Source organism: Papaver somniferum, chromosome 7 (genome assembly GCF_003573695.1).
Source record: "Papaver somniferum cultivar HN1 chromosome 7, ASM357369v1, whole genome shotgun sequence".
Lineage (NCBI taxonomy): Eukaryota > Viridiplantae > Streptophyta > Magnoliopsida > Ranunculales > Papaveraceae > Papaver > Papaver somniferum.
This window is the reverse complement of record NC_039364.1, coordinates 18,263,452-18,288,978: the sequence shown is the minus strand read 5'-3', so window position 1 is coordinate 18,288,978 and position 25,527 is coordinate 18,263,452. Positions and strand designations below refer to the sequence as shown.

At 38.2% G+C, this 25,527-nt stretch overlaps 2 protein-coding genes and 1 pseudogene across 2 annotated transcripts; all 3 read right to left on the bottom strand.

Annotated features, from left to right (window-relative positions):
* Window positions 1-5,703: 5,703 nt before the first annotated feature.
* LOC113300559 lies at window positions 5,704-7,655 on the bottom strand. The gene is made up of 5 exons (XM_026549764.1): window positions 7,545-7,655; window positions 7,241-7,381; window positions 7,009-7,057; window positions 6,847-6,924; window positions 5,704-6,023 (listed from the first exon to the last, which is right to left on the bottom strand). The coding sequence occupies exons 1-5, from the start codon at window positions 7,590-7,592 to the stop codon at window positions 5,971-5,973; spliced, it is 369 nt and encodes a 122-aa protein (XP_026405549.1). The 5' UTR covers window positions 7,593-7,655; the 3' UTR covers window positions 5,704-5,970.
* A 9,932-nt stretch (window positions 7,656-17,587) lies between these two features.
* LOC113292699 lies at window positions 17,588-19,462 on the bottom strand (annotated as a pseudogene).
* Window positions 19,463-20,586: 1,124 nt separating this feature from the next.
* Window positions 20,587-22,870, bottom strand: LOC113294263 (pentatricopeptide repeat-containing protein At1g63330-like). The gene is made up of 2 exons (XM_026542665.1): window positions 22,741-22,870; window positions 20,587-22,417 (listed from the first exon to the last, which is right to left on the bottom strand). Exons 1-2 carry the CDS (start codon window positions 22,868-22,870, stop codon window positions 20,646-20,648), a joined length of 1,902 nt encoding a protein of 633 aa, XP_026398450.1. The 3' UTR covers window positions 20,587-20,645.
* Window positions 22,871-25,527: the final 2,657 nt, after the last annotated feature.

Sequence of the window (25,527 nt, the reverse complement as noted above, 5' to 3'; positions counted from 1 at the left end):
CGTCGTCAGGATTATTCCGAAGACTTGATGGGACGCTCCCACCAGAAGAGGGGCCCGAGAAGCTGGGCAATGCAGCAGGAACGGGACGACGAGGATAGTTCTTCACGAGACCATGTTCATTCCTTAGGCCAAGTTCTATCCTCTCCAGCATCTTGTTCGTCTCCTCAGCCAATTGACAACGAGCCTTATGTTTAATAACTGTTGTCCGCTGTTGGGCTTGGGATAATAACGAAGATAGCCGATTCACTTCTCTGGAAGCAGCACCAACGGCCTCCTCGCGGGTGGCTGCTAAATTCTTGAAGTGATTGGTTTGTTCCTCTTGCTGTGCTAAGGAAGATTGAGCCTTTTCAAGTTCTTCATTTGTGACGCGAAGGCGTCCCTCGAGCTCTGAAAAAGACAACACCACGGAGTTAGCGTAGAAAAAAAAACAAGATCACACTCGATGAATTGGGATTATACCTTCGACACAAGCCGAAGCCTCTTCATACTCATTAACAACCGCATCTCGCGCTTCATCAAGATGATCATATTCCGCGGATAATTTCTTATAGTCTACTTGAAGGTTGGTGAGAGTAAATTGACAGGCATCTAATTCTACCTGCTTCATCGAGTCCATATGACGAAGGTGGTCGACCTCTTTATTTATCTCTGAGACCCCTTTGCTGAGTCTGTACATGCACACTTCAAGATTCTTCTCAGACTCAGCAAGACGAGCTACATCGGCACGAGACGCGGAAAGAGCATTGCTGAGAGCGTAGACTTCAGCACGAGCATCATCTCGTTCCCTAGCAAGACCGAGCATATTATCTTGGACCCCTGAAAGAGACATGGATTGCGCCGTCTGTAATTCTTCTTCCAATAGCTGAATCCTAGATTCCAACAAGGAAGTACGCTCACGGGCTTCCCGCAGATTATCACTGGTCCACAGCAGTGTGCCATTAAATAAAGCACGATCATGGTTGTACAGATTTTGCATGTCGACCATCTGAACATGCCGCGCGCGCCATACCTCAGCCCGAGCATCCCATTTCTTAGCCTCACTCTTAATCTTCTCAACCAAATCTCTAATACGAGATTTTTGCCGAGCTCTTTCGTTTCGAAGCCATATCAGCTCGGGGATGCCACCCACTGGACATAGGGGGGGAGACTCAGACAGAACAACTAAGAGATAAAAGAATGACGACATACGGCGAGGGAAAAGAACCAAACCTGTGAAAGTGGAAACTTGGCTACGAGTTTGCTCTAACTCAGCGCGCACTGCAATAAGTTCTGAACGAAGATCAGCCTCTGCTTCACCCAGCTTTTCTTTCTCCTTAAGGCTTTTCTTCAGCTCTTCTATTCCACCTCAGCCGCAGATAATTCCTTTTCCCGGTGACGAAGCTTAGCCTCGAGCTTCAGAGATTTCGCTTTAAAGAACTGATACAGCACGTGGTTGCAATGCTCGCTCCTCATCATCTACACATCAAGATGACAAAACATTATTCAACCGAAGCGTCCGATTCTCACGTACAAGCATGTACGAAAATTTACCTCCAGCACACACTGCTGCGGGAAGCCATATTGATACCCGTCGGCAATAGCCATCATATCGGCAACAGAAGTAGGAGGCTCCGGTACGAGGGTAGCTTCGGGAACAGTCAACCTTTTTCCCCAGGCTTCAGACACCTGCGCCTTCGAAGACATCTCCATCATGCGACGGGTATACGCGGTTGATTCCTTTTCCCCAACAACCACAGGAGCGGGATGAGAGACAAACAGAAGATTCTTCTCCTTAAACCAACTCATGATGGCGTCCTCACCCTCAGACATCGGCGACTGGGGAAGACTATCGGCGGGCGCGTCAACAACAGATTTTCCTTTCTCTGACTCGACCCCCTCAGCATGAATGTTGGCATGCTCCTCCGCGCCTACATGCACAGCAGGCTCCTCCGCACCAACACCTCCTACAGTAGCATCCCCATTACCATCACCACCAAGAACATCCCAATTATCATTAGGGGAAAGCAAAGAGAAGTCCTCGGGAAAATCGAGGGCTTCGTCAAAGAACTCCCCCGTGGAATACATCCGATCGAAAGAAAATTCTTGAGAAGTGGGAAGGGTATCCGCGACATCACCAGCAGGGACGGAAACATCCCCGATGACAACATCATCCGCCACATCTTTGTTCCTTCCTTCATCACCAGCGTGACCAGCGAAGACCTCTTTCGACATTGATAGGAGGTACCAGTACGTTCCTCCCCATCTGTAATCTCGTCCTCAGCAAACTCTTCGTTCACTGGACTGGTAACTTCTTCTTGGGCCTCAACCTCGCCCGTCACCGTAGTAGAAGACTGCTTCGGCCTAATCTTTTTCTTCTTCAATACCTGAAACCGACACAAAAGGAATTATTCTTCCCGTCTGATGGAAGTTATAAAAACGAAGCGCAGCTAGAATCTGCGTACCTGAGCAGCTGAAATATTCTTCGGTGGGGGTATAGCACCGGAACCATCCTCCTCGTCTCCCTCTACGACATCCAGGGCATAAGGAAAATTCATGCCCGCAAAGTTCAGACGCCAGGGGCAGAAATCTCCATAGCGAACAGGAGGAGATTCGCGCGGCTTACTATTCTCGGTGGGCCGCCATCCGCGGGGACCAGGAATCCAACCGTAAGCCCACGGACCAACTATCTCAATAACAGTGGCGTGCCACTCGTAGTCATGATCGCGCTTGATCCTTTCTCGCGCGGGGAAGAGTTTCCGACGACTGGACGCCTCCGTGCCAGGAACATACTTCAGCTTGGCATCGCTGACCTCATTTAACAGACGAATCTCGCCTCGAGGAGCAGGGAGATTCCGAAGGCTGACACTCCACGGCTTGCGATTCCTACTATTGACGTAATCACCGAAGGAGTTATTGAAATTCTCAGGAGTATACCATTCCTTCTCCAAGGGATTGGGGACGTAGCAAGTCATCGACGTCTCCCCCTTACTCCGCAGATAGCATTCCTTCAGGGCGCGAAGATAATTTCCCGATAGTTGGGATACGGAACGGCTATGAGTATTGGTGGAAGAACCCTCACGACTAGCGAGCACGTCGTAGTAAAAGGAATCACCCGATTTGTACAAAGGCAGCATCAGACCAGCCTCGAAGGCCCCAACCGTCGTTAACAAATGAAATTCATCGAATTCGTACTTGGAGATAAGCTCATACGTAATATCATCCTCGGGGGCATAGAAACGAACCGAAGGCTTGAAGCTCATGCTTTTCCTTGAATATTTCAAGATCGATATGCTTGAAGGTTACTTTTTTCCTGCTAACAGAGACACTGCGTATCAAGGGAGCAGCCTCATCCTCGGCGGGGCCGGACGAACTAACAAACGCTTCAGACGCTTTTCTCTTCACGGGGGATTCTTTGAAGATTCAACCCTAGGAGCTACGCCCTTTGTATTCTTCCCTTTAAAAGTTGGAGAAGACCGTAGATGATGCTCGGGCACTAACGAACGTAAAGGAGGAACGTCAAAAGCAACAGCGCGGGGCGGAGCCTGCGTACTCCTAGTATCTTCACGAGGACGCACCATTGAGTGATTAAAGACTCTTCGTGAACCAGACGGAATTATCGAAGGAATCTCTTCCCGAGAGGACGAGGCTTTCGCTCCAGAAGAAACTCGACTCCGACGAACATCATCTTGAGACTCTCGACGCTGAGGAGATCTCGACAACCTAGAATCAGGAGTCTCATAAGTAGGCCGCGGACGGTCAGACATGGCTGCGGAAAGAATAAAATCAAGAACAAGTTACACACGATAACCAAAAATCAAAAAAAAAAAAAAAAACACATCCATAGCAATACAACAAAGATAACATAGCAACTCTAAAATTAGGATACATGCTCAATATTTCACCCTCGAAGTAATGGCTTCCTTAATTTAAGATGAAGAACAAGGGCAAACTAGTATGCAAGCATCAGAAAAAGTTCTTCATCACAAACAAGGAACAACAGTAGCAGAAAATTCACAAATCAACACGGCATAAAACAGTGAAATAAAGAAAAGAAAAACTCACCGGCAAAAACAGCAAGTAGAAGAAACGAACAGGGGAAGATCACAGGTGCAACGAAGGGAGAATTTAAGATCACAGGTGCAATAAAGACTGACAGAATGTAAGATCACAGGTGCAATGAAGACTGACAAAGAATTTAAGGTCACAGGTTCAATAAAGGCAGGCAGGAAATTTAAAGGAAGAACGAACTGAGAGAGTGTTTAGGAAGAATGAAATTAAATTTCATCTCTATCCTTAAAATACCCGAAAGAAAAGAGGAAATTAAGGGAGAAATAGGAAAACGTGCCCGTTACATAAGCAGTTAATGCACGAATAAAAGACGTGCCCAAGTATCTAGGAGAAGTTATTAGGAGTGAGAAGAACGTGCGACGATAGTTTTTCTTCAAGGCACCCATTAGCCATTTAAGCCCGAAGAAAAGGGGAAAATTGTGTACACATATATCTCACTATCAGACACGTGTATACAGAAAGGTACGTGGAAAGCATGCAAGCCAAAACATCAAAACATGATGCGTCACGAAGCACCAAATAAACCCCTAGGAGTTGCTTTATCTCATCCCCAGAAGAGGGGTCAAGATCAACGGTGGAGAGAAAGTTAGCTGACACGGACTGACAGGGGCAGAAGACACTTGTCTGACACGAGCAGACCCCTCAACTACCCGCATTAAACACTCTGAGCAGTGCACGTGTCGACCAACCTGTGGAACGAGCGAAGATGCCTCCGCGGGATCGAGGGGGAAACGCAGACCTCCGCGTGATGGACGCAAGGACACGAGAAGATAAGGTTCCAACGGTCTTCAGAGATGGGTCCCACGTTCCAACCTTATAAATACCCAATCTCCACAAAGAGGAAAGGGAAAAAAAAAAAGAGCAGGAGAGAGAGAGAGAGAATAGTAAGGGTAAGTTAATCCCTTAGTGGAGAGAAATATGTAAACCCAAAGTCATTCAACTATTCGTGTAACCGTGAATAATATAGTAGAACAACAAACCCCGTGGATGTAGGCCTTAGTGCTGAACCACGTAAACCTTGGTCTTATTTACATTTCAGCACTTTACATTCATTTAGCTCCGCACGTATTGGCTTATATGTTTTGTTTTCCTTTAATACTTGTATCCCCTGCATGATCGCCACGCACGGGGAAGTTGGAGGAGGCCATGATAAACCCGAAGGTTTTGAGCCAATGAATCCACATCGGGATATCATCATCGTAATCTCTTTAGACGTTAACGATTGATTGTGGGCATTCGGACCCCCACGTAATTTAATAAATTTAATTTTTAAAGTCAAATTTTATAAAATGTTCTTACCACATCAACTTCAATATCGTTTCTTCTTTTGTATCAATTTATTTGAATAACCGCAACTAAGGGTGCACAAGGTACGGTTCGGCTCGGTTCTTGCTGAGGCCAAGTACCTATACCTCCCTAGTCTCGGTTCTTTGATTTTGGACCGGTACCTGTACCTTTCTCCTCGGTTCCGGTACCATTCGCGACAAGTACGGTAGCACGGTTCCGGTACCAGTCGGTACTTTCTATCAGAATTCCAGACAGATTTTCCTGTCAGTTTTCCTACCAGAATTCTAGACAGATTTTGGTCTGTTAAGCAGCTTAAGTACCTGTTTTACTGAGCAACATATATTAAGCAATATCTCAATCAAAGAACAAAGTAACAACTAACAAGCAGCAATAATACTAGCAAAGCAAAGTTCCAAATTCTTGAAAATATGAAAAATAACAAGTAGCAAAGCTGCAGACTGCAGTACACTACAGGAAGCAGAAGCACACAGACACACACACACAAAAACAATACTACAGTATTCTTAAACTCTTAAGTGTTGCTGTCTTAATAACTAATAGCCGCAGTACTACACACTACACTGACGAAAAGAAGAATTGAAGTGGTAGCAGTGGTGGTGAAGTGGTTGTGGAGATCTATTCCATGGCAGCACTGGTGGTGGCATTATTGTTGATAGGATCCAGTAACTCTATAAAAAAAAAAGTAATAACAAGTTAGCCAGTTGATCACTGACAAAAAATATGTACACAAACATGATATCAAATTATCAATTCAATGAATCAATAGAATAACTTCAGTTGATAACATGGGGTTGCATGTGCTGCTTGTCTAAACCAAAGAAAGACTAGAAAGTAGAAGTATGTTCAATGAAAAAAAGTATATCTTTCCATTCCACAATGATATTCGACTAACACTAACACTTAAAGAAGATACGCAAATACACTGGTATTGTCTAAACCAGATGTGAAAATTACCAAAACCCCAAAATAGTTAAAAACTAAAAAGATAACATGAAGCCTGATATCTGAAATTGTTGAAGCCTAACCAGCAATATTACAAGTTTTCAACTTTGACAATTCATGTTATAACCTATAACAGCGGTTCACATATTTTATGTCTCAACTACATCTCCAAGTTTTTTTTGATCAATTTTAATTGTACAACAAATGTTCAGAATTATGTAATATCAGAACAATTTCATGGTTTAGTAGTAACAGCAGAGAGTTGAGACCTAATTAATTTGGCAGGATTTTTCCATCAATTATAAAAAAACTAATAACAGTGTATATTACTAACAGAAAGACAGAAACCCATCAAAATCAAAATCATGATTTGGAAGAAGAAAATGAGAAAGAGAGCAGAACCCATCAAAATCAAAACCATGACCAACAGTGTATACTAACAGCAAACTCTTGATTTTCTCATGATTTCAATCAATCAAAATCAAACCATATTAAACAAATAATCAAAAACATTAATTTCAAATCATAATCACAATTAAAATTGATTACCTTGGTTCGATTTCAACTCAAGTACCCAATAGTTGGATCGAATCAATCGATCTCTCCTCAGTAAGTTTAAGTGTTTAACTGGACATAAAAAAGAAACAAAAACTAAAAAAAAAAATGATCGATTGATATAAGTAACAACAGATGGACAGATCGATTTGTTACCTGTTGTTGCGAAGAAGAAGGATGAAGAAAAATAGGAGAGAAAGAGGAGCTGCGAAGAAGAGATGAAGAAGAAAATGAGAAAAGAGAGAAAGTAACCCATATATTCTTCATCTGACCTAATTTCATTATATAACACCATCAGATGGTTCAAATTTAATCCCTAAATCTAATGGTCATTATTACTCAGTACAAACGGGACGGGACGGTACGGGACATGAATAGGACCGTGTACCTGTACCCTTAGAGACCGGTTCTCAGATTTTGGACCGATACCTGTACCCCTTCCTCGGTTCGGTACAAAAACAGGTACGGTTCCACCGGTTCCGGGACGGTCCTGTTTTTCGGCTTGGTTCCTGTGCATCCTTAACCGCAACTGCATATTCAACAATTTCTTTGTTGATATGATGAAAACGATGATAATTTATTAAAATTTTTTTTCCAAAAAGTTACACCATGTTGTTGCGCACCATTAATATCATCGGCTATAAAAACAATAATTCTATGGATAGATTCATTTTCACCCATTAAAAACTTACGTCCATGAAGGAAGCTTGAGACGATCTTTGTTGCGAATTTAATGTCATTTTCTGCAAAAAAAAAAAAATGAAAATGAAAAAAATGCTTTTGAAGACATTTAGAGATGATAAAAGAAGGTGTGGATAAGGTGCGCTTGAAATAGGTGAAATGGTAAGTACTTATAGAGATTTCAAAAAGAGTTGTTGGATTTATCCGTTGAGTGGCTGAATATTATATGCCTGACTCAACCACCATTGTTTAGCCGAAGAATTCATGTGGCGCGGCTAAATGTTGGTCGTGCAGTAAAAAAGTTATGTTGCGCGTCTCAACGTATGTCTCACAACTGAACATTTGTTGTTCGTCAAATGTTCCGTCTCGATCTACAAACCTTGAAAATTAAGGTTTTTCCATCCATTTTGGAAATTTGTTGAGTCTAAAGTGGACTGAAATTGAACAAATTGATTTTCCTATTCCACAAGAATCGCCCAAAGTAGCAGTTAAAGAGTTGCTTCCATTTTTCATGATATTACATATATATAAAGGAAATTAAAATATAATATGATCAGTTCTTCATATATATATATATATTGCATGTTTTCGAATCTTCATATCTTGAAAGGATTTTGTGATCTCATTTATAATTGGATATCTATGTTTCTTATGCTATTATTGTTAACGATGCTTCAGGTTACCTCTGTACGATAAAATCACAAGTGTCAAGGTCACTACAAATAGCCCCCTTTTTTTTTTTTTTTTTTTGCAGATGATTCTTTTCTTGACATTTATGGCAGCATTGCTCGGGCTAGAAATTTATTTGAGATTTTAAAGATTTTTAGTGAACCTCTGGTCAAGTTATTAATTATTGATTTCTTTTAAGAAGTCTGGCATATACTTTAGTAAAAAAGTTAATAACTAACACCGTAAACTATTAGCTAGGATTCTTAAGTTGGCAAAATAATTAAAAATGACACTTAGCTTGGTACTTCCTTTTTTTTTTTAAATGAATCTAAGAGCTTCAACTACCAAAACATGCTAGATAAAGTGTATACTAGTGCTCAGGGCTGGAAAGAAAATTATATTCTCAGGCAAGAAGAACCACTATCATTAGTTCAGGGGCTATTGATATACTCATATATCTGATGATGTGTTTTTTACTTCCTAAGAAATCTCTAGATAAACTCAATGATTTGCAAAGACACTTTCTAATGGTGGAAAAGTAAATGTAGTAAATGGGTATATCTTAAATCTTGGGATGATGTTAATTTGTACAAGCAAAACTTACAAGTGGGAGTATGAGTATAAAAAACCCAAATAAATTTAGTTTACCTCTCTTAACTAGATTTTCTTGGAGACTTACGGAAAGTCCAGATCGATTATGATACACTATTCTTAAATGTAAAATGCTTTCCTAATAGTAACCCTCTCAAGTACAAGAAAAACTCAGTTAAATCCTGGGTTTCAATTAGCATTTTGCACAGAAATAGATGTCATTAAAAAGAAATTATCGTTGGAAAATAGGTTGTGGAGAAGATACGATTTTTTTTGTTTTTTATAACATGAATCCCAAATGACAGTTCTCCTAAATAAAAAACTATAGTAGTCTGACTTCTGTCACAAAAGTTTTGAATATTGTTGACATTCAGGGTAACTGGAATTTTAGGATTGTTCAGGATCTGTTTGATGAAGATACAATACATGAAATCAAGTTGATATAATCTTTCAGTAGTATATATAGATGGAAAAGATCTTAGAATGGTTAGGAACTAAGGATGATATTGTTTCGTTCAAATATGCTTATAATTTTCTTTGCAATAAAAATCATGTAAGTCATAGAGTGGAATGGTCTTATACTTGGTATTTTCATATTGTGCCTAGAGTTAAAGTTTTTCTTTGGAAAGCCTTAGACAATTGTTTACCGGTTAGAGAAAGATTAGGTAAGTTTATATCCCGATAGACATTTAGTGTCCCTTATGCAACAATATGTTAGGTGAGAATATTGACCATGTATTTACTAATTGTATTTTTCATAAGCTATTGGAGAGGTTTATCTATGTCAAATATTTTCTATAATGCTGCTAACTTTGGTTTCAAACATTGGTGTTTATAGTGGATGAATGATGAAGATAACAGAGATACTACGCTTATATTCTTTGGTTCATATGGAAGTATAGGCGTAAGGCTTTTTTTGACAACATTATACATAATCCTAAAGGATTTGATATCTAGTATTCAGAAAGATTTTCCATAGTTAATGGAAAATTTGAATAATAGAAAGACAAATTCTAAATAAGCTTCTGTCTGTAACTGTGAACATCCAGAATGTAATTCTGAAATGATCTTCATAGTAAGTCTACTATATTTACTTTGACGGAGCTTTCGAAAAAAAAAACTAGAAAACATTCTTACGGAATAATTTTGATGAACGATGTTGGAAATGTCTGCGATTTTACTGGTGGAACATGATGGTGTTCAGCCTGTGATGAAGCTGAATCAAGAGCCCGCATAGAAGCAATTAAATAGGTCCAACAATGCAGAATGACAGACTAGTTTTCCTTAATGACAACCAGAATGTCGTGAATGGTATGAAGAATAAACTTTTTGCTGCAAACTGGAGATGCAAAACAATTTTTCTTAAAGCTTTGAAAAGTAACAACAATTTTGCTAGTTCTCCATTTTCTTATATTCAGAGGTCTTTCAATAGTATAGCTGACAAATTAGATAAGTACTTAAATAAGTTTGGTGATGTGTATGTGTATGTTCACTCTAGGGATTGGGATGTCCAAAAAAAAAGTATGGGTTGATAAGTTATGCAACACTAACATTGTAAATCTGTTCCCCCAATTCTATGGATTTTCCTTTTATCAAATAAATAAATAAAATAAAAACTAATTTACTTTAAATCGAAAAGTTTTTTTTTGCCCATAAGATGATCAAGTACCTGTATAGAATAGTCTAGTTTTTTTCTACTCACATAGGATAGGTTAGCGGTGTTTTACTAAAAATAATTAAATTCTCTACCTGAGTGAGTGTATAGACAAAGAACCATTAATAGGCTGATGATTCTTAAGTTTCGGGATTAAACCTTTGGAATAGTATATATGAATGTAGTTCTAGGGACCATTGTTCTATCTCAAACAAAAATGTGTGGACATAAATGTTAGAGCACCCTAACACGATTCTTAAAAAGACATTTTTATATTATGTCCTTAAGAACACACCTTGACTTTTGCTTGGGGTGTATCGAAAATCATATAAAATAAAAATTCAATAACCCCTGGAGTTCGTACACCCTTAAATAATATGATACACCCATTAGCAGCAATGTAGTTCGATCTAGTATTTGGCCAACATCAACAATGGTCTAACTTGGGTGTAAAAGAAAACAAACCAATTTGGGTAGCATTTAAAACGGCTTATCTCTGTTACGAATTTTTAAAAATTTCGTAATGGCCTCTGCCTGTTACGATTTTCTCGTAACGGACATTTGTAACGGGAATTTCGTAACGGCTGACTGGCCGTTACGAATTTTAGTTACTAATATCAGAATTTGGTGTAGTGTGTATTTACTAGTTGTATCTTTTCATAAGCTATTTGGAGGGATTTATCTTTGGTAAATATTTTCTATAATGTTGCGAACGTTGGTTTCAAACATTGGTGTTTATAGTGGATGAATGATGAAGATAAGAGAGATACTACACTTATATTTTTTGGTTCATATGGAAGTATAAGTGTAAGGTTGTTTTTGACAACATTAAACATAATCCTAAAGGATTTGATATCTGTTATTCAGTAATATTTTCCACAGTTAACCGAAAATTTGAATAATAGAAAGACAAATTCCAAATAAGCTTCTGCCTCTAATTGTGAAATCCAGAATGTAATTCTGAAATGATCTTCATGGTAAGTCTACTATATTTACTTTGAAGGAGCTTTCCAAAAGAAGACTCAAAAATATGCTTATGGAATAATTTTGATGAACGATGTTGGAAATGTCTGCGATTTTACAGGTGAGAACATGATGGTGTTCAGCCTGTGATGAAGCTGAATCAAGAGCCTGCAGAGAAGCAATAAGATAGGTCGAAGGATGCAAAATGACAGACTAGTTTTCCTTAATGACAACCAGAATGTCGTGAATGGTACGAAGAAGAAACTTTTTGCTGCAAAATGGAGATGCATAACCATTTTGCTTAACGTTTTGTAAAGTAACAAATTTTTTTCTAATTCTCCATTATCTTATATTTAGAGGTCTTGCAATAGAATAACTGATAAATTAGCTAAGTACCTAAATAAGTTTTGTGATGTGGGTTCACTCTAGGGATTGTGGTGTCCAAGAAAAAATAAAAAATTGTATGGTTAGATAAATTATGCAATTCTAACATTGTAAATCCGTTCCCTTAATTCAACGAATTTTCTTCTATCAAAAAAACATACAAATAAATAAATAAATTAATTAAATAAGAGCTAATTTACTTTAACTCAGAATTTTTTTTTGTCCACAAAAGATCAAGCACCCGTATAGAATAGTCTAGTTCTTTTCCACTCACATACGATGGTTTAGCGGTTTTTTACTCAAAAATAATTAAAGTGTCTACCCGAGTGAATGTACGGACAGAGAACTATTAAATGGTCCGATGGTTCTTAAATTTCGGGATTAGTAATCGTAGACTAATACACCTAAACGTAGTTTTAGGGACCATTACTCTATCTTAAAGAAAAATGTATGGACATAAATGTTAGAGCACCCTAACATGATTCTTAAATTTTTATTTTTTTTAATATTATGTCCTTAAGGATACCCTATGCCCTTGAGATTGCTAACTAATAGAGTACTATTCTATCGGGTGCATCGAAATTCATATAAAACAAAAATTCAATAATCCTTGGAGTTGGTACACCCTTAGGTAATATTACACACCCATTAGCAGCAACGTTGAGTTTAATCTAGTATTTGACCCACATCAACAATGGTGTAACTTGGGTGTAAAAGAAAACAAACCAATTTGGGGCGCATTTAAAAGTCTTAATTGCTATTATAGTGCATAAATCGGTGACTTATCCCTGTGAGTTGTCGGCGGTTTCCTGACTCATTGATTAGCATGAGCCAGATGCTAAAGTAGAAGCATTTAGCAGCAGGAAAATGACCCGACTAATCAGACTTGATTTCTTACATACGTTCTTAATCATTCAGTTCAGGCTCAGTTAGCTTCAATCAGGCCGAGTTTAACTCATCTTATCAGATGCCTGGACTGTTGGGCCTTCAACCTAAGCCTTTCAATCTTCGGCTTAGTGTTTTCATTTATGTTGGACATCTCCGATTGAGATAACTGTCTCAAGTAGTGCTGCAATCTTTGACGGATGTAACAAGAATTTCCGTGGGTCAATCTATCTTTTGTCTAGATATTTTCACTAGGTACTTCTACTGACCTACAGTTAAAGAGAGGCTGACATAAAATCGCAAATGTGTCTGCAAGAGATTCAGCTGGCAACTATCCTCTTTTCAGAAACTGAGCTGCCACTGCCGAAACCATCAAACCAAATTGAATATTGGGCATGTTGGTTAAACTTCAACATAGAAGTCACTAACAAGCTAGTTAGGAAAAGATTAGGAAATTGATGTAATCCTAAGGGAATTAGAAGTCATCTAGTTCTAAGAAAAGGAAAGACATGTAATAAGGTAATAGGACTAGGAAAAGGAATTCATAGTTTTATATATATATATGATCACCAAAGTTGTGGTTGATCATATGAGCAAGATTAGAGCTTGTGTTTAGTTTTGAAAGATTTTCTAAACATCAATAAAGAGAGTTGTCTTTATATAAGCTAAGTTTCATCTTGCAGTTGCCATTAATTGGTATCAGAGCTTGTTTCTGAGCCATGGAAAACAAAACCACAATTGTGGGTGCAAAACAGTTCACGCCACCATCAATACAAGTTCCAATCTTCAACGCCACAAACTACACAGTATGGGCCATGAGAATGAAGGTACTGATGAAAATCTACAAAGTTTGGGAAACAATTGATCCTGGTACATTGGACCCAGACAAAAACAATGTTGCCATTGGATTACTCTTTCAAGCAATACCAGAATGTCTTGTTCTACAAGTTGGTGAACAGAAAACTTCAAAGAAAATTTGGGATACAATAAAGGCACGTAATCTCGGAACTGATTGAGTTAAAGAAGCCAGTCTGCAAACCTTAATGTATGATTTTGAAAGAGTGAAGATGAAAGACACTGATACTATTGATAGCTTTGCAGGAAAGCTATCATAGATAGCCTCAAAAGCTGTGTCACTTGGACAATCCATTGATGAAGATAAACTGGTAAAGAAGTTTCTCAATAGTTTACCAAGATCCAAGTATATTCATATCATAGCTTCTCTCGAACAAGTCTTAGATTTAAAGAAGACTAGCTATGAAGATATAATTGGAAGATTGAAAGCATATGAAGAGAGAATCCTTGATGAAGAAAACAATGAAGAAACTCAAGGAAAACTCTTGTACACAAACTCTTACCAACAAAACTCTGCGACAAGAGGAAGAGGTCGTGGAAGAGGTGGTAGAGTAAACAGAGGCCGAGGAAGGGGAGGAAGGTTTAACTCACAAGATAGAACAAAAAGTCAGAATGATCAAAACCAAGGGAAAGAAAAGAAGGATAGATCAAACATTATTTGTTACAGATGTGATAAACCAGGACACTTCTCCTCTGTATGCCCTGAAAGAATACAAAAGATGGAAGAAGCAAACAAGAATGAAACAAGGGAAGCAGATACAGCTCTTTTCATGCACGAAGTTGTATTCTTAAACGAAGGGAAACTAATACCAAAGAACTACGAATCAAAGGATGGAGAAGAAGGAATCTGGTATTTAGATAATGGAGCCAGCAATCACATGACTGGTAAGAGACACTACTTTTCTGAACTCAATGAGAAAATCAAAGGACAAGTGAAGTTTGGGGATGGATCTTCTGTAGAAATTGAAGGGAAAGGATCAATTCTATTTCAGAGCAAGACCGGAGAACAGAAGCTTGTCACAAACATCTACTTCATCCCAAACTTACAAAGCAACATTCTAAGTTTAGGACAAGCTACAGAAGTTGGATGTGATGTTAGAATGTGACAAGATTATCTAATAGTTCATGACCCAAGTGGAAGACTTTTAGTTAGAGTCTCACTCTCACAGAATAGACTCTACAAGATAAGTCTCATGATTGGAAGGCCATTGTGTCTGAATATGAGACTGGAAGATCAGACATGGAAGTGGCACGCAAGGTTAGGACACATAAGTTTCAGAACCTTAAAAACTATGTCTCAGAACAAGATGGTTCGAGGGCTACCACAACAAAACGGAGTGGTGGAGAGGAGAAACAAGACTCTAATGGAGATGACAAGAAGTTCTTTAAAGGCTATACAGGTACCTAATTATCTATAGGGAGAAGTTGTACGACACTCCACATACCTAATAAACAGGATACCTACGAAAGCTCTGAAAGACATGACTCCATATGAAAGTTTGCGAAAGAGAAAACCAAACATAAATCATTTAAGAGTGTTTGGTTGCAAAGCATACGCAAAAGTTGATTCTGAAACTCTTAAGAAACTGGATGATCGATCTCAGACTCTTGTGCATCTAGGAATTGAGCCTGGATCCAAAGCTTACAGATTATTCAATCCAACAACGAAAAGAGTAATAGTGAGTCGAGATGTGGTATTCGATGAAAAAGCAAACTGAAACTGGAAAGAAACTAATGATGGACCAAGTAGGGATCCATGAATGTTTCACATGAGATGGGGTGAAGTAATTGATGAAGGCGAAGGACCCATAATCATCAATACCAATGGAAACAATGATGTTAATCAAGAAGAGAATAATGAAAACACTGAGAATAACGAAGAAGTAGAAGAAGAAGAAGAAGAGGAGATCGATGAAATAACTCAACCCATTCCACTGTGAAAATCAACAAGAAAGATACAAAAGCCACATTATCTGGAGGATTATGTTCTTCAAGCTGCATAAGAATGTGAGATTATGCTACTTTCTGTTAATGATGAACCAAGGAATTTTCAGGAAGCAAAGGTCTCGACTAAATGGACACAAGCATGTAGAGAAGAGATTAATTCAATCATCAGAAACAAGACTTGGTTTCTAGTTGATAAGCCAGGTGGGGTAAAAGTGATTGGCCTCAAGTGGATCTTCAAGGTTAAAAGAAATGCTGATGGAACTATTAACAAATATAAGGAAAGACTTGTAGCTAAGGGATACGTTCAAGAATCAGGCATAGACTTTGATGGAGAACTAAGTGAAGATGTGTATGTTGAATAACCAGAAGGTTTCGAAGTAAAGGGACAAGAACATAGAGTTTAAAAGTTGACAAAAGCTCTCTATGGTCTAAGACAAGCCCCTCGAGCCTGGAATACAAAGTTAGATCAAATCTTAAAGGGAATGAGATTCATAAAGTGTTCTAAAGAAACTTCTGTATACAGAAGAGAAGAAAAGGGAACGCTTCTTGTGATTGCAGTCTATGTAGATGATCTATTTTTGACTGGCAACTCCCTTAAGGTGATCAATGAGTTCAAGAGAGAAATGTCATCAAAGTTTGAGATGTCAGACCTCGGAAAACTCACTTATTACCTTGGCATAGAAGTCCATCAAGGAGTAGATGGGATTCATATTAAACAAGAAGCTTATGCAAGGAGAATTCTGGAAGAAGCAGGACTTGAAACTTGTAATCCAACTAAGATACCAATGGAGTTTGGACTTAAAGTTTCAAAGGCACAAGAAGAAACAGAGATTGATTCAACGTGTTATAGAAGAAATGTTGGGTGTCTTAGGTACTTGTTACACACAAGACCAAACTTGGCTTTCTCAGTGGGAGTAGCTAGTCGTTATATGCAAAGTCCACGCAAATATCATGGTGACATCATGAAGCAAATATTAAGATACCTAAAAGGAACAATCACGTATGGATTGAGGTATGGTCGAGGAGGATCAAAAGGAATTGTTGGGTATAGTGACAACAGTCATAATATTGACCAAGATGATGGAAAAGGTACAACTGGTCATATATTTTATCTAGGAGAAACACCTATTACATGGTGTTCACAGAAGCAAGACACAATAGCTCTGTCATCATGCGAAGCTGAGTTCATGGCCGCAACAGAAGCAGCTAAACAATCAATATGGCTTCAAGAACTGTTGGGTGAAATCAAAGGAAGAGAACCTGAAAAAGTTCTCATCAAGATTGATAATAAGTCTGCAATTGCACTCACTAAAAATCCAGTGTTTCATCGGAAGACGAAACACATTCACAAAAGGTATCATTTCATACGAGAATGTATCGAGAAGGAAATCATCAACGTTGAACACATACCAGGAACTGAGCAGAAAGCAGATATATTGACAAAGGCATTAGCTCGGATCAAGTTTTAAGAAATGAGACAACTGATTGGAGTACAAGATATGTCACGGGTAAGGTTGAAGCTTAACGGGGAGAATGTTGGTTAAACTTCAACATAGAAGTCACTAACAAGCTGGTTAGGACAAGATTAGGAAATTGATGTAATCCTAAGGGAATTAGAAGTCATCTAGTTCTAAGAAAAGGAAAGACATGTAATAAGGTAATAGGACTAGGAAAATGAATTCATAATTTTATATATATATGATCACCAAAGTTGTGGTTGATCATATGAGCAAGATTAGAGCTTGTGTTTAGTTTTGAGAGATTTTCTAAACAGCAATAAAGAGAGTTGTCTTTATATAAGCTAAGTTTCATCTTGCAGTTGCCATTAGGGCAGGCCAAAAACAAACATAACAGATGTAGAGTTATAAAAGAAGCGTATGGCATTCTAAGTTCAAGTCAAATCCAAGAGATAGAACAGTGCACAGTAGCCTGGAACCTTACACTGCTAAAAGATAATTTTCAACAAGAATTTCAAAACCAGATAGCAGAGTTTCATACTACTGTATGATGCTTTTTCTCAAGTATTATCTACTGCACTACCATTATGACAGAAAGAACTAGATTCAGGCAAAGAATGATTAAGCCGAGCAAATGCTCCTCAAGTTTTTCAGATTTTCTCTGTAACCCTAAACAATTACAAGGTCTCACAAAAACAGCAAAAGATTTCTCAGTTCACCTGCTGAGAGTGTTTTTGTTAGCAAAGATACAACAGAATCCCTTGGTACAAATTTTTTTTCACGCATCTTGCGAAGAAATAGTAATGCCTTCTCAATCTCATTCCCTTCAAGGAAACCCTTGATGATGGTATCATATGTTATAGAATTTGGTAAACAACCTTTCTCTTCCATTTGGATGATTAGTTTGTTAGCCTCCGAGGACATCCTGTGATGGAAGAGGCCAGCAATCATTGTGGTATATGTTGCTACATTAGGAACTAGTCCTTTTTCTGGAATCTAATTAAACAGTTTTCTTGCATCTTCCAACTGCCCAGCACGGCACAAACCATAAATATGGGTAGTGTACATTTCAACATCAGCTAAGATACCAGTACCATCCATGGATTCAAACAATTCTATTGCCTCCACGATTTTTCCATTTTTGCAGAGACCATCCAAAATTGTACCGTATGCAACTTTGTTTGGTGATACAGCAAAAGATTGCATCTCATTAAGGAACCTCTGAGCAGCCCTCATTCTTCCATCCCGGTATAGTCCCCTTAATAGTATATTATAAGTAATAACTGTGGGTTCCAGTCCATTTTGTTTCATGTTCTTGAATAGGAGCAAACCTTCATCCAACTCACGGTTCCTGCAATACCCATCAATTAATATATTGCAACTGATAACATTCGGTTGAAGACCCTTATCCACCATTGAGTCAAACAGTTTCACCGCATCTTGTAATCGACCTGCCAAACAAAGACCGTCTATATTGAACTGTAAGTAATCTGATCAGGTTTAATATTTATCTTGTCCATCAATTTGAACAACCCCAAAGCATCTTCTGTGTTCCCATCTTTACAAAGTGAATCTATCAATATACTAAAGGTTATTATATTGGGTAAAACCCCGCGATCAATCATTTCATCGAAATATCTTCTTGCTTCTTTTTGTTGACCATGAAGGCACTGACCATGAATCAGACAATTAGAAAGAGTATCCTTGCTTCATTTAACCGCCCTGAATTACAAAGTCCGTCAATCAAAGAATTGTAAACAACTACATCGAGAACAATATTGAAGTCTCTGTGCATTTCAGAGAAGAGAACCAAAGCTTCATCAACTAGACCTCCTTTACAAAGTGTAACTATGATGGCAGAATACGAAACAACAGTTGGTCTGCAATTCCATTTAGACATGTTGTTTTTTAACTGAAGAGCAAGACCCACTTGACCAGTTGAACAAAGCCCATGTATAAGAGTATTACAGGTAAACACATTAGGTTGAATACCTGTTTCAGTCATTTTGGCAAACATTTTGAATGCAGGATCAATCTTCCCTTGAATACACAACCCTTTAATCAGTGTAGTGAATGTGATCACATTAGGCTGATGCCCTCTCTTTAAAATCTCTCCAAGCAAACAGAACCCGTAATTCACTTTTCCTAATTGGCAACAGCAGTTAATCAAAATGGTCAATGTATAGATATTGGGTTGTACTCCAACCAAACTCATCTTCTTATACAACAAAATGACATCTGAATAACATTTGATTTTGGCTAATGAATCCAATACCTGATTAAATGTAACAGTATATGGAAATGTCCTTCCTAAAATCAGTTGATCAAAGTATCTCAAACCATCCTCAAGCTTATTAATCCTTCCAGATTTACACTCATCCTGCACATAACTCTCAAGCTGTGATATTCTTCTACGCTTGATACCTCCTGACCCATGATAATCTCTCACAGATGATTGATAATAATAACTAGAGATTACTCTGGTATTGTGCTTCAATCTTTGAACCAAATTCATTCTCTCCCTTCTTCTTGATTCATGGTTCAGGTTCTCTTTTTTATGAGATTCATTGTTTTCGAATGAAGAAGAAAAACATCAAGTATTTCAGTACTGAAAGTGTAACCCAAGTGTAAGTTAGTTTATATGTAAAGTGCAAGATTATCCTCATTCGAAGAAACACCTTGCTGAGTTCCCAGGTGTTGGACCAAGTCCAGCCTTCACCATATATTGACACTTATTAAGTACATGACATTCCTTCATCAAATCTTCACTGAACTCACTTGGCAAACCAAGCATATAGATTTTTTTTTTTTTTTGCTCGATAAAGATAAGATATATTGAGAAGATTAGCAGCCAAAAACAGCAGCTAACCACCAAACAAAAATACAAGGATACAAAGCTAGAAGACTAGCAGGAAGGTCCCAATTTCGCCTCAATTCCAGTTGCCGAATCCGTTTCAACAGAATCATTATCATTCTGATCAACGGGTTCATTCCTACTCTCTGCAATAAGATCTTCATTCCTGGGTTCATTGATTTCAACTGGGTGTTCTTCAAGCACATAGTTCTTTGTGGTTTCTCCAAAAATGGGTATACCGGCGTCTATTGAAATAGATCGCATCGACGTAATACTATATACATATAGATTGAACCTTGCTTAAAATAAAACAATAAGGGCCATAAACCAAATGAAACAAAAATAACAAACAAGGATAATTGATGAAATGAAATACTATATGGGTATGCATGAGGTATTAAATGTAGTTTAATGAAACATCCAATATTTTAGACTAATGACTTTATAATAATCGGCGTAACTTGTGAAAAGGAAGGCAAAAAATGCAACAATAGAACTGGAAAAAGAAGAGAATTGGGTCATTGTCGGTCACATTGTTCGCATCTTTTAGACTGTCAGATGCCTGGAACCTAGTCACTGCAGTAGCCTGGAACCTTACAATGCTAAGAGAGAATTTTCAGCAAGAATTTCACAACCAGTTAACAGAGTTTCATACTACAGTATGATGCTTTTTCTCAAGTATTATCTACAGAACTACCACTGTGACAGAAAGAACTAGATTAAGGCAAAGAAGGATTTTAATATATAAGAACTTGAGATAAAGAAAGAACCTTAATTAAATATATCAAGCCGCACAAATGCTCCTCAAGTTTTTCATTTTTCCTCTGTAACCCTAAACAATTATTACAAGGTCTCACAAAAACAGCAAAAGATTTTTTAGTTCACCTGCTGAGAGTGTGTTCATTAACAAGGATACAACAGAATCACTGGGTACAAATTCTCTTTCGCGCATCTTACAAAGAAATTGTAATGCCTTCTCCCACTCCTTTACTTCTAGAAAACCCTTGATGATGGTATCATATGTTCTAGAATCAGGTAAATAACCTTTCTCTTCCATTTGGTTAATTAGTTTGTCAGCCTCCAAGGACATCCTGTGATTAAAGAGTCCAGCAATCATTGTGGTATATGTTGCTACATCAGGAACTAATCCTTTTTCTGGAATCTCATTAAACAGTTTTCTTGCATCTTCCAACCGCCCAGCCCGACACAAACCATAAATAAGGATAGTGTACATTTCAACATTAGCTAAAATACCAGTACCCTCCAAGGATTCAAACAATTCTATTGCCTCCACTATTTTCCCATTCTTGCAGAGACCATTCAAAGTTGTACTGTATGTAACTTGATTTGGAGATAAACCAAAAGATTGCATCTCATTGAGGAACCTCTGAGCAGTCTTCATTCTTCCATCCTTGTATAGTCCCCTTAATAGTATGTTATAAGTAACTTTGGTGGGTTTCAATCCATTTTGTTTCATTTTCTTGAATAGCTGCAAAGCTTCATCCAACTTACAATTCTTGCAGTACCCATCAATTAATATACTGCAACTGATAACACTCGGATTGACACCCCTATCCACCATGGAGTCAAACAGTTCCACAGCATCTTGTAACCGACCTACCAAACACAGACCGTCTATTATTGAATTGTAAGTAATCTGATCTGGTTTAATATTTATCCTGTCCATTAATATAAACAACTCCAAAGCATTTTCCGTGTTCCCATCTTTACAAAGTGAATCTATCAATATGCTAAAGGTTACTGTATTGGGTAAAATCCCTCGATCAATCAATTCATCGAAATATCTCCTTGCTTCTTCCTGCTGACCATGTAAGCAATGACCATGAATCATACAAGTATATGTCGTTACATTTGCAGAGATTCCTCTACTAACCATGTCGTCAAAGAGTCTCTTTGCCTCATTTAACCGGCCTGAATTGCATAGTCCATCTATCAAAGAAGTGTACACAACAACATCAGGAACAACATTCAAATCTCTGAGCATTTCAGAGAAAAGAACCAAAGCTTCATCAACTAAACCTCCTTTACAAAGTGCATCAATTATCGCAGAATATGAAACAACAGTTGGTCTGCAATTCCATTTCGACATGTTGTTTTTTAACTGAAGAGCAAGACCCACTTCACCAGTTGTACAAAGCCCATGTATAAGAGTATTACATGTGAAGGCATCAGGTTGAATATTTGTCTGAGTCATTTTAGCAAACACTTTGAATGCATATTCATTGTTTCCTTGAAGGCACAACCCTTTGATCAATGTATTGAAAGTGACAACATTAGTCTTTATGATCTCTCCAAGCAAACAAAACCCATGATCCACTTTTCCAAGTTTACAGCAAACATTAATCAAAATGCTCAATGTATAAATACTGGGTTGTATCCCAACCAAACTCATCTTCTTATACAACATAATGACATCTGAATAGCACTTGATCTTCGTTAATGAACCCAATACATGATTAAATGTATCATTATAAGGTAATGGCCTTTCCAAAATCAATTGATCAAAGTATCTCAAACCATCATCAAGTTTCTTAATCCTTCCAGACTTACACTCATCCTGCACAAAACTCTCCAGCTGTGATATTCTTCTGCTCTTGTTATCTCCTGAACCATAATAATCTCTCACAAATGATTATGATAGTAATAGTAACTAGAGATCGCTCTAGTATTTAGTTTTAATCTTTGAACCAAATTCATTCTTTCTGTTCTTCTTGATCACTTCTTGTTTATCAGATTCAGTTTTTGAATGAAGCAAAGAGAGCTGAAACTAACATCTTCACTACTGAAGTATAAGCAAAGTGTGAGATTAGTTTATTTGTACAGTACAAGATTAATAACGGTTTCGATGAGAAATGAACGTATATCTGGGAACCAATTTTTTTTTTCATTCATCATGAAAGGAAAAAGAAAAAAGAATACAAACACACCACGTTGATGAAAACATTCCACATTAGTGCACACCTTTTTAACATTTCTGTAGATACCATAATCTGTATGGACACATGGAGGATGATTAGAAGCTGCAGCTGGACACAAGAATACAGCAGCACACACCATATCAACCCCAACACAGCTTCAATCCTAAGCTAAGGATAGAAGAGTAATTCTCCGGAAGATATTTTCCCTTTATAAACCAAACGATTAGGTCTAGAGAGGGGGACTGGGTCGGCAGAAGAGAGAGGAGGGTTCTGTTTCTATTTCTTTTCTCTTTTCTATTCTTGCTATGGATTACTCACAGAGAGATTGACGAAGCTCCTTCAATGTAACCCAACAATCTTAATAAACACCTTAACTCTTTTTCACCCGTGGATGTAGACACTCCGTTGTCGAACCACGTATACGCTTGTGTTGATTTCTATTTCATTTCATTGCACTTAATTTCGTTCATGATTTGAGTCTATATCTTGTTATAGACAATACTTTATCATGTGTTTCAATTGGTTGTGCTACCAAATTAATGGTGTTCACAATTTGGCGCTAGAATCAGGTTATGAGTAAAGAATTTATTCTACCTTCTCAAAATGTATTTTCTTTTAAATATGATAAGAATTTCTGAAATTTGTTTTCAGTTTTCTATCTCTTTCGACTCAGATTTCTGTCAATTTGTTATTCTTACATAGAGAATCTGCTGGGATGCCACCCAAAATCGAACGAATCCCATGTGAAAAGCCAGATCTGGAATGCCTGTTAACTGTTTGCCAAAATAATCCAATGAAAAACAAGTTTTAACTTTTTAACTTACTTTAGTCTTACACGAACTTGTGCAAGTGCTTATAGTTCGTATCTTGTTTAGAAAATGTTCAGTGAACCTTTATTCTTATACTTGTTTTTTGACCGACTTTGAGATTTGTCTCAGCCAGCTCTGTTGGGTTACAAACCAATGTCGTTTGTTTTCCTGAGATCCTTATGGCTGTCATATTTGGACGACCAAAGTTTCTCTTTGGGTTTTGAATTGTAGTCCATGTTCTAGTCCTTTACCTTACAACCAGTATGTTTCCCAAGCATTTTTTGATGTGCAGGGACTACACACCGAAGATGCAATTCATACCCAGGAAACGATGCTGCAAAGGATGGTGGTACAAAGTGTTGCCGATGCTCCAAATGAACCCGTAGTCTTAAATACAAAGACGATGACACCAACCGAAGTGCAAACCCACTGATCAGGTCCTCATGCCAATGACGATGAAGTACAAAGTTCACCCAAGTGAGCGATGAAGTACAAAGTTCACCCAGAGGACTAGTCAAATTCTGATGCCGACAATACAAAGCCATGCAGCGATGAGCAGAGTCCGATGCCAAAGCTCTGTTAAAGAAAACCTGCGACGATGATGTTTTTGGACCAATCAAAAGTGGCAATGCAGCCGCATAGCCACCTCAAATCGTAAAGACGGAGAAGTAAGAAACCCACTACCTCTAGAAAGAGGAATAATAGCTGGGTAATATTACTATCTTCGTTCCCCCACACCACCAATATAATACTCCTCAGATGATGTACCTTCATTCCCCCACTCCAGCGATGGTGTACCTTCGTTTTCTCCGATCCAGCTTCGATCTCATTCCGATGATGCCAAGCTTCTGTAAACCCAGCTGCTTAATAATGGCACAGTCTTTCCACGCGGGGTAGCATTACTACATACCACCGTTGTTGCTGCCCTGATGCGATTAATCTCACTCATTAATACTTGGGTTCTTTAGTGATCTAAAGCCCGAAGATGATCTAAAGCCCGAAGATGATGAGCCAAAGCCTTGCTACGATGCCAAAAGTCCGAAGAGTTCAAGCTGAAGATCAAAGCAACAGAGTTACACGAAAGTTCCAAGTATTAATACTTGGAACATTACCAATGAGATCCGATAATAGAGGCATATCTTCATGAATAAAGAGATCGAGATATGAAGATATCTCTTTCAGATTCATGAAGATATTCCTTACCAATGAGATGAAGACATCTCTTTCTCTCTCCGTTCCCTATCTCCGCTCACTCAGGGGCAGAGTCCAAATACCGCTGATGCTTCGTTCTCTTTAGCATGGAGTACGTAAAGAGCAATATCAAATAACCATTAAAAGTAGTTCTGCCGATGATGTCAAAGACAAATCCCTAGATACTCCTTGTTACTGTCAACTGATCTTGTCGCTACGAACGTAAAGCTGCTGCTGGCTGATGGTATAGACTTCTTCCAGTATAGAGCATACATGGGGAAAATAGCTTATGAATATATCAGACGGGAATGCAAAGCCTTGCAACGACCATAATGAGCGGTTGTCTGACGTCGACGATGGCATGAAGATACCAAGTCTGATGTCGATGAAGCTAAAAGAGTTTAGCCAAGCTCAGTTAAAAGCCACGGTATAACTCAAGTCTGATTTCGACGATGGCATGAAGATGCCAAGTCTGATATCGATGACGATGAGTTAACCCACCTCTGATGTCGACGCGCAATAAAACCGGAAACTCATTACTCCCAACAGTATTGGCTCCGGAGTTCTTATATTATACTCCTATTATTCAGCGACCGTTGTCTCCAGTGCTATCAGTTGGCAAGCTTCGCGAAAATATATCAAAAACACGAAGAGTACATTGTTTCTGGGTTAATACGATGCATTAAAACCGATACAACACCAAAAACGAAGATCTAATGCCCGAAGGCTGGAGTGCGATGACAATGAAGAGCCGAAGTCTTGCTACGAAGAGTTTTTTTTCATGATGTTAATTAGT

What these genes read in the sequence shown, in the direction of transcription:
- LOC113300559 (XM_026549764.1), bottom strand. Translation starts at nt 7,592, where the DNA reads ATGACATTAAATTCGCAACAAAGATCGTCTCAAGCTTCCTTCATGGAC. An exon ending in CTCAAGCTTCCTTCATGGAC is followed by an intron (nt 7,382 to 7,544) that starts GTAAGTTTTTAA and finishes TTGAATATGCAG; the next exon opens with TTGCGGTTAAGGATGCACAG. An exon ending in CTTCTTCTTCGCAACAACAG is followed by an intron (nt 6,925 to 7,008) that starts GTAACAAATCGA and finishes TTTTATGTCCAG; the next exon opens with TTAAACACTTAAACTTACTG.
- LOC113294263 (XM_026542665.1), bottom strand. Translation starts at nt 22,870, where the DNA reads ATGGTGTGTGCTGCTGTATTCTTGTGTCCAGCTGCAGCTTCTAATCAT. An exon ending in GGAATGTTTTCATCAACGTG is followed by an intron (nt 22,418 to 22,740) that starts GTGTGTTTGTAT and finishes ATTATGGTTCAG; the next exon opens with GAGATAACAAGAGCAGAAGA.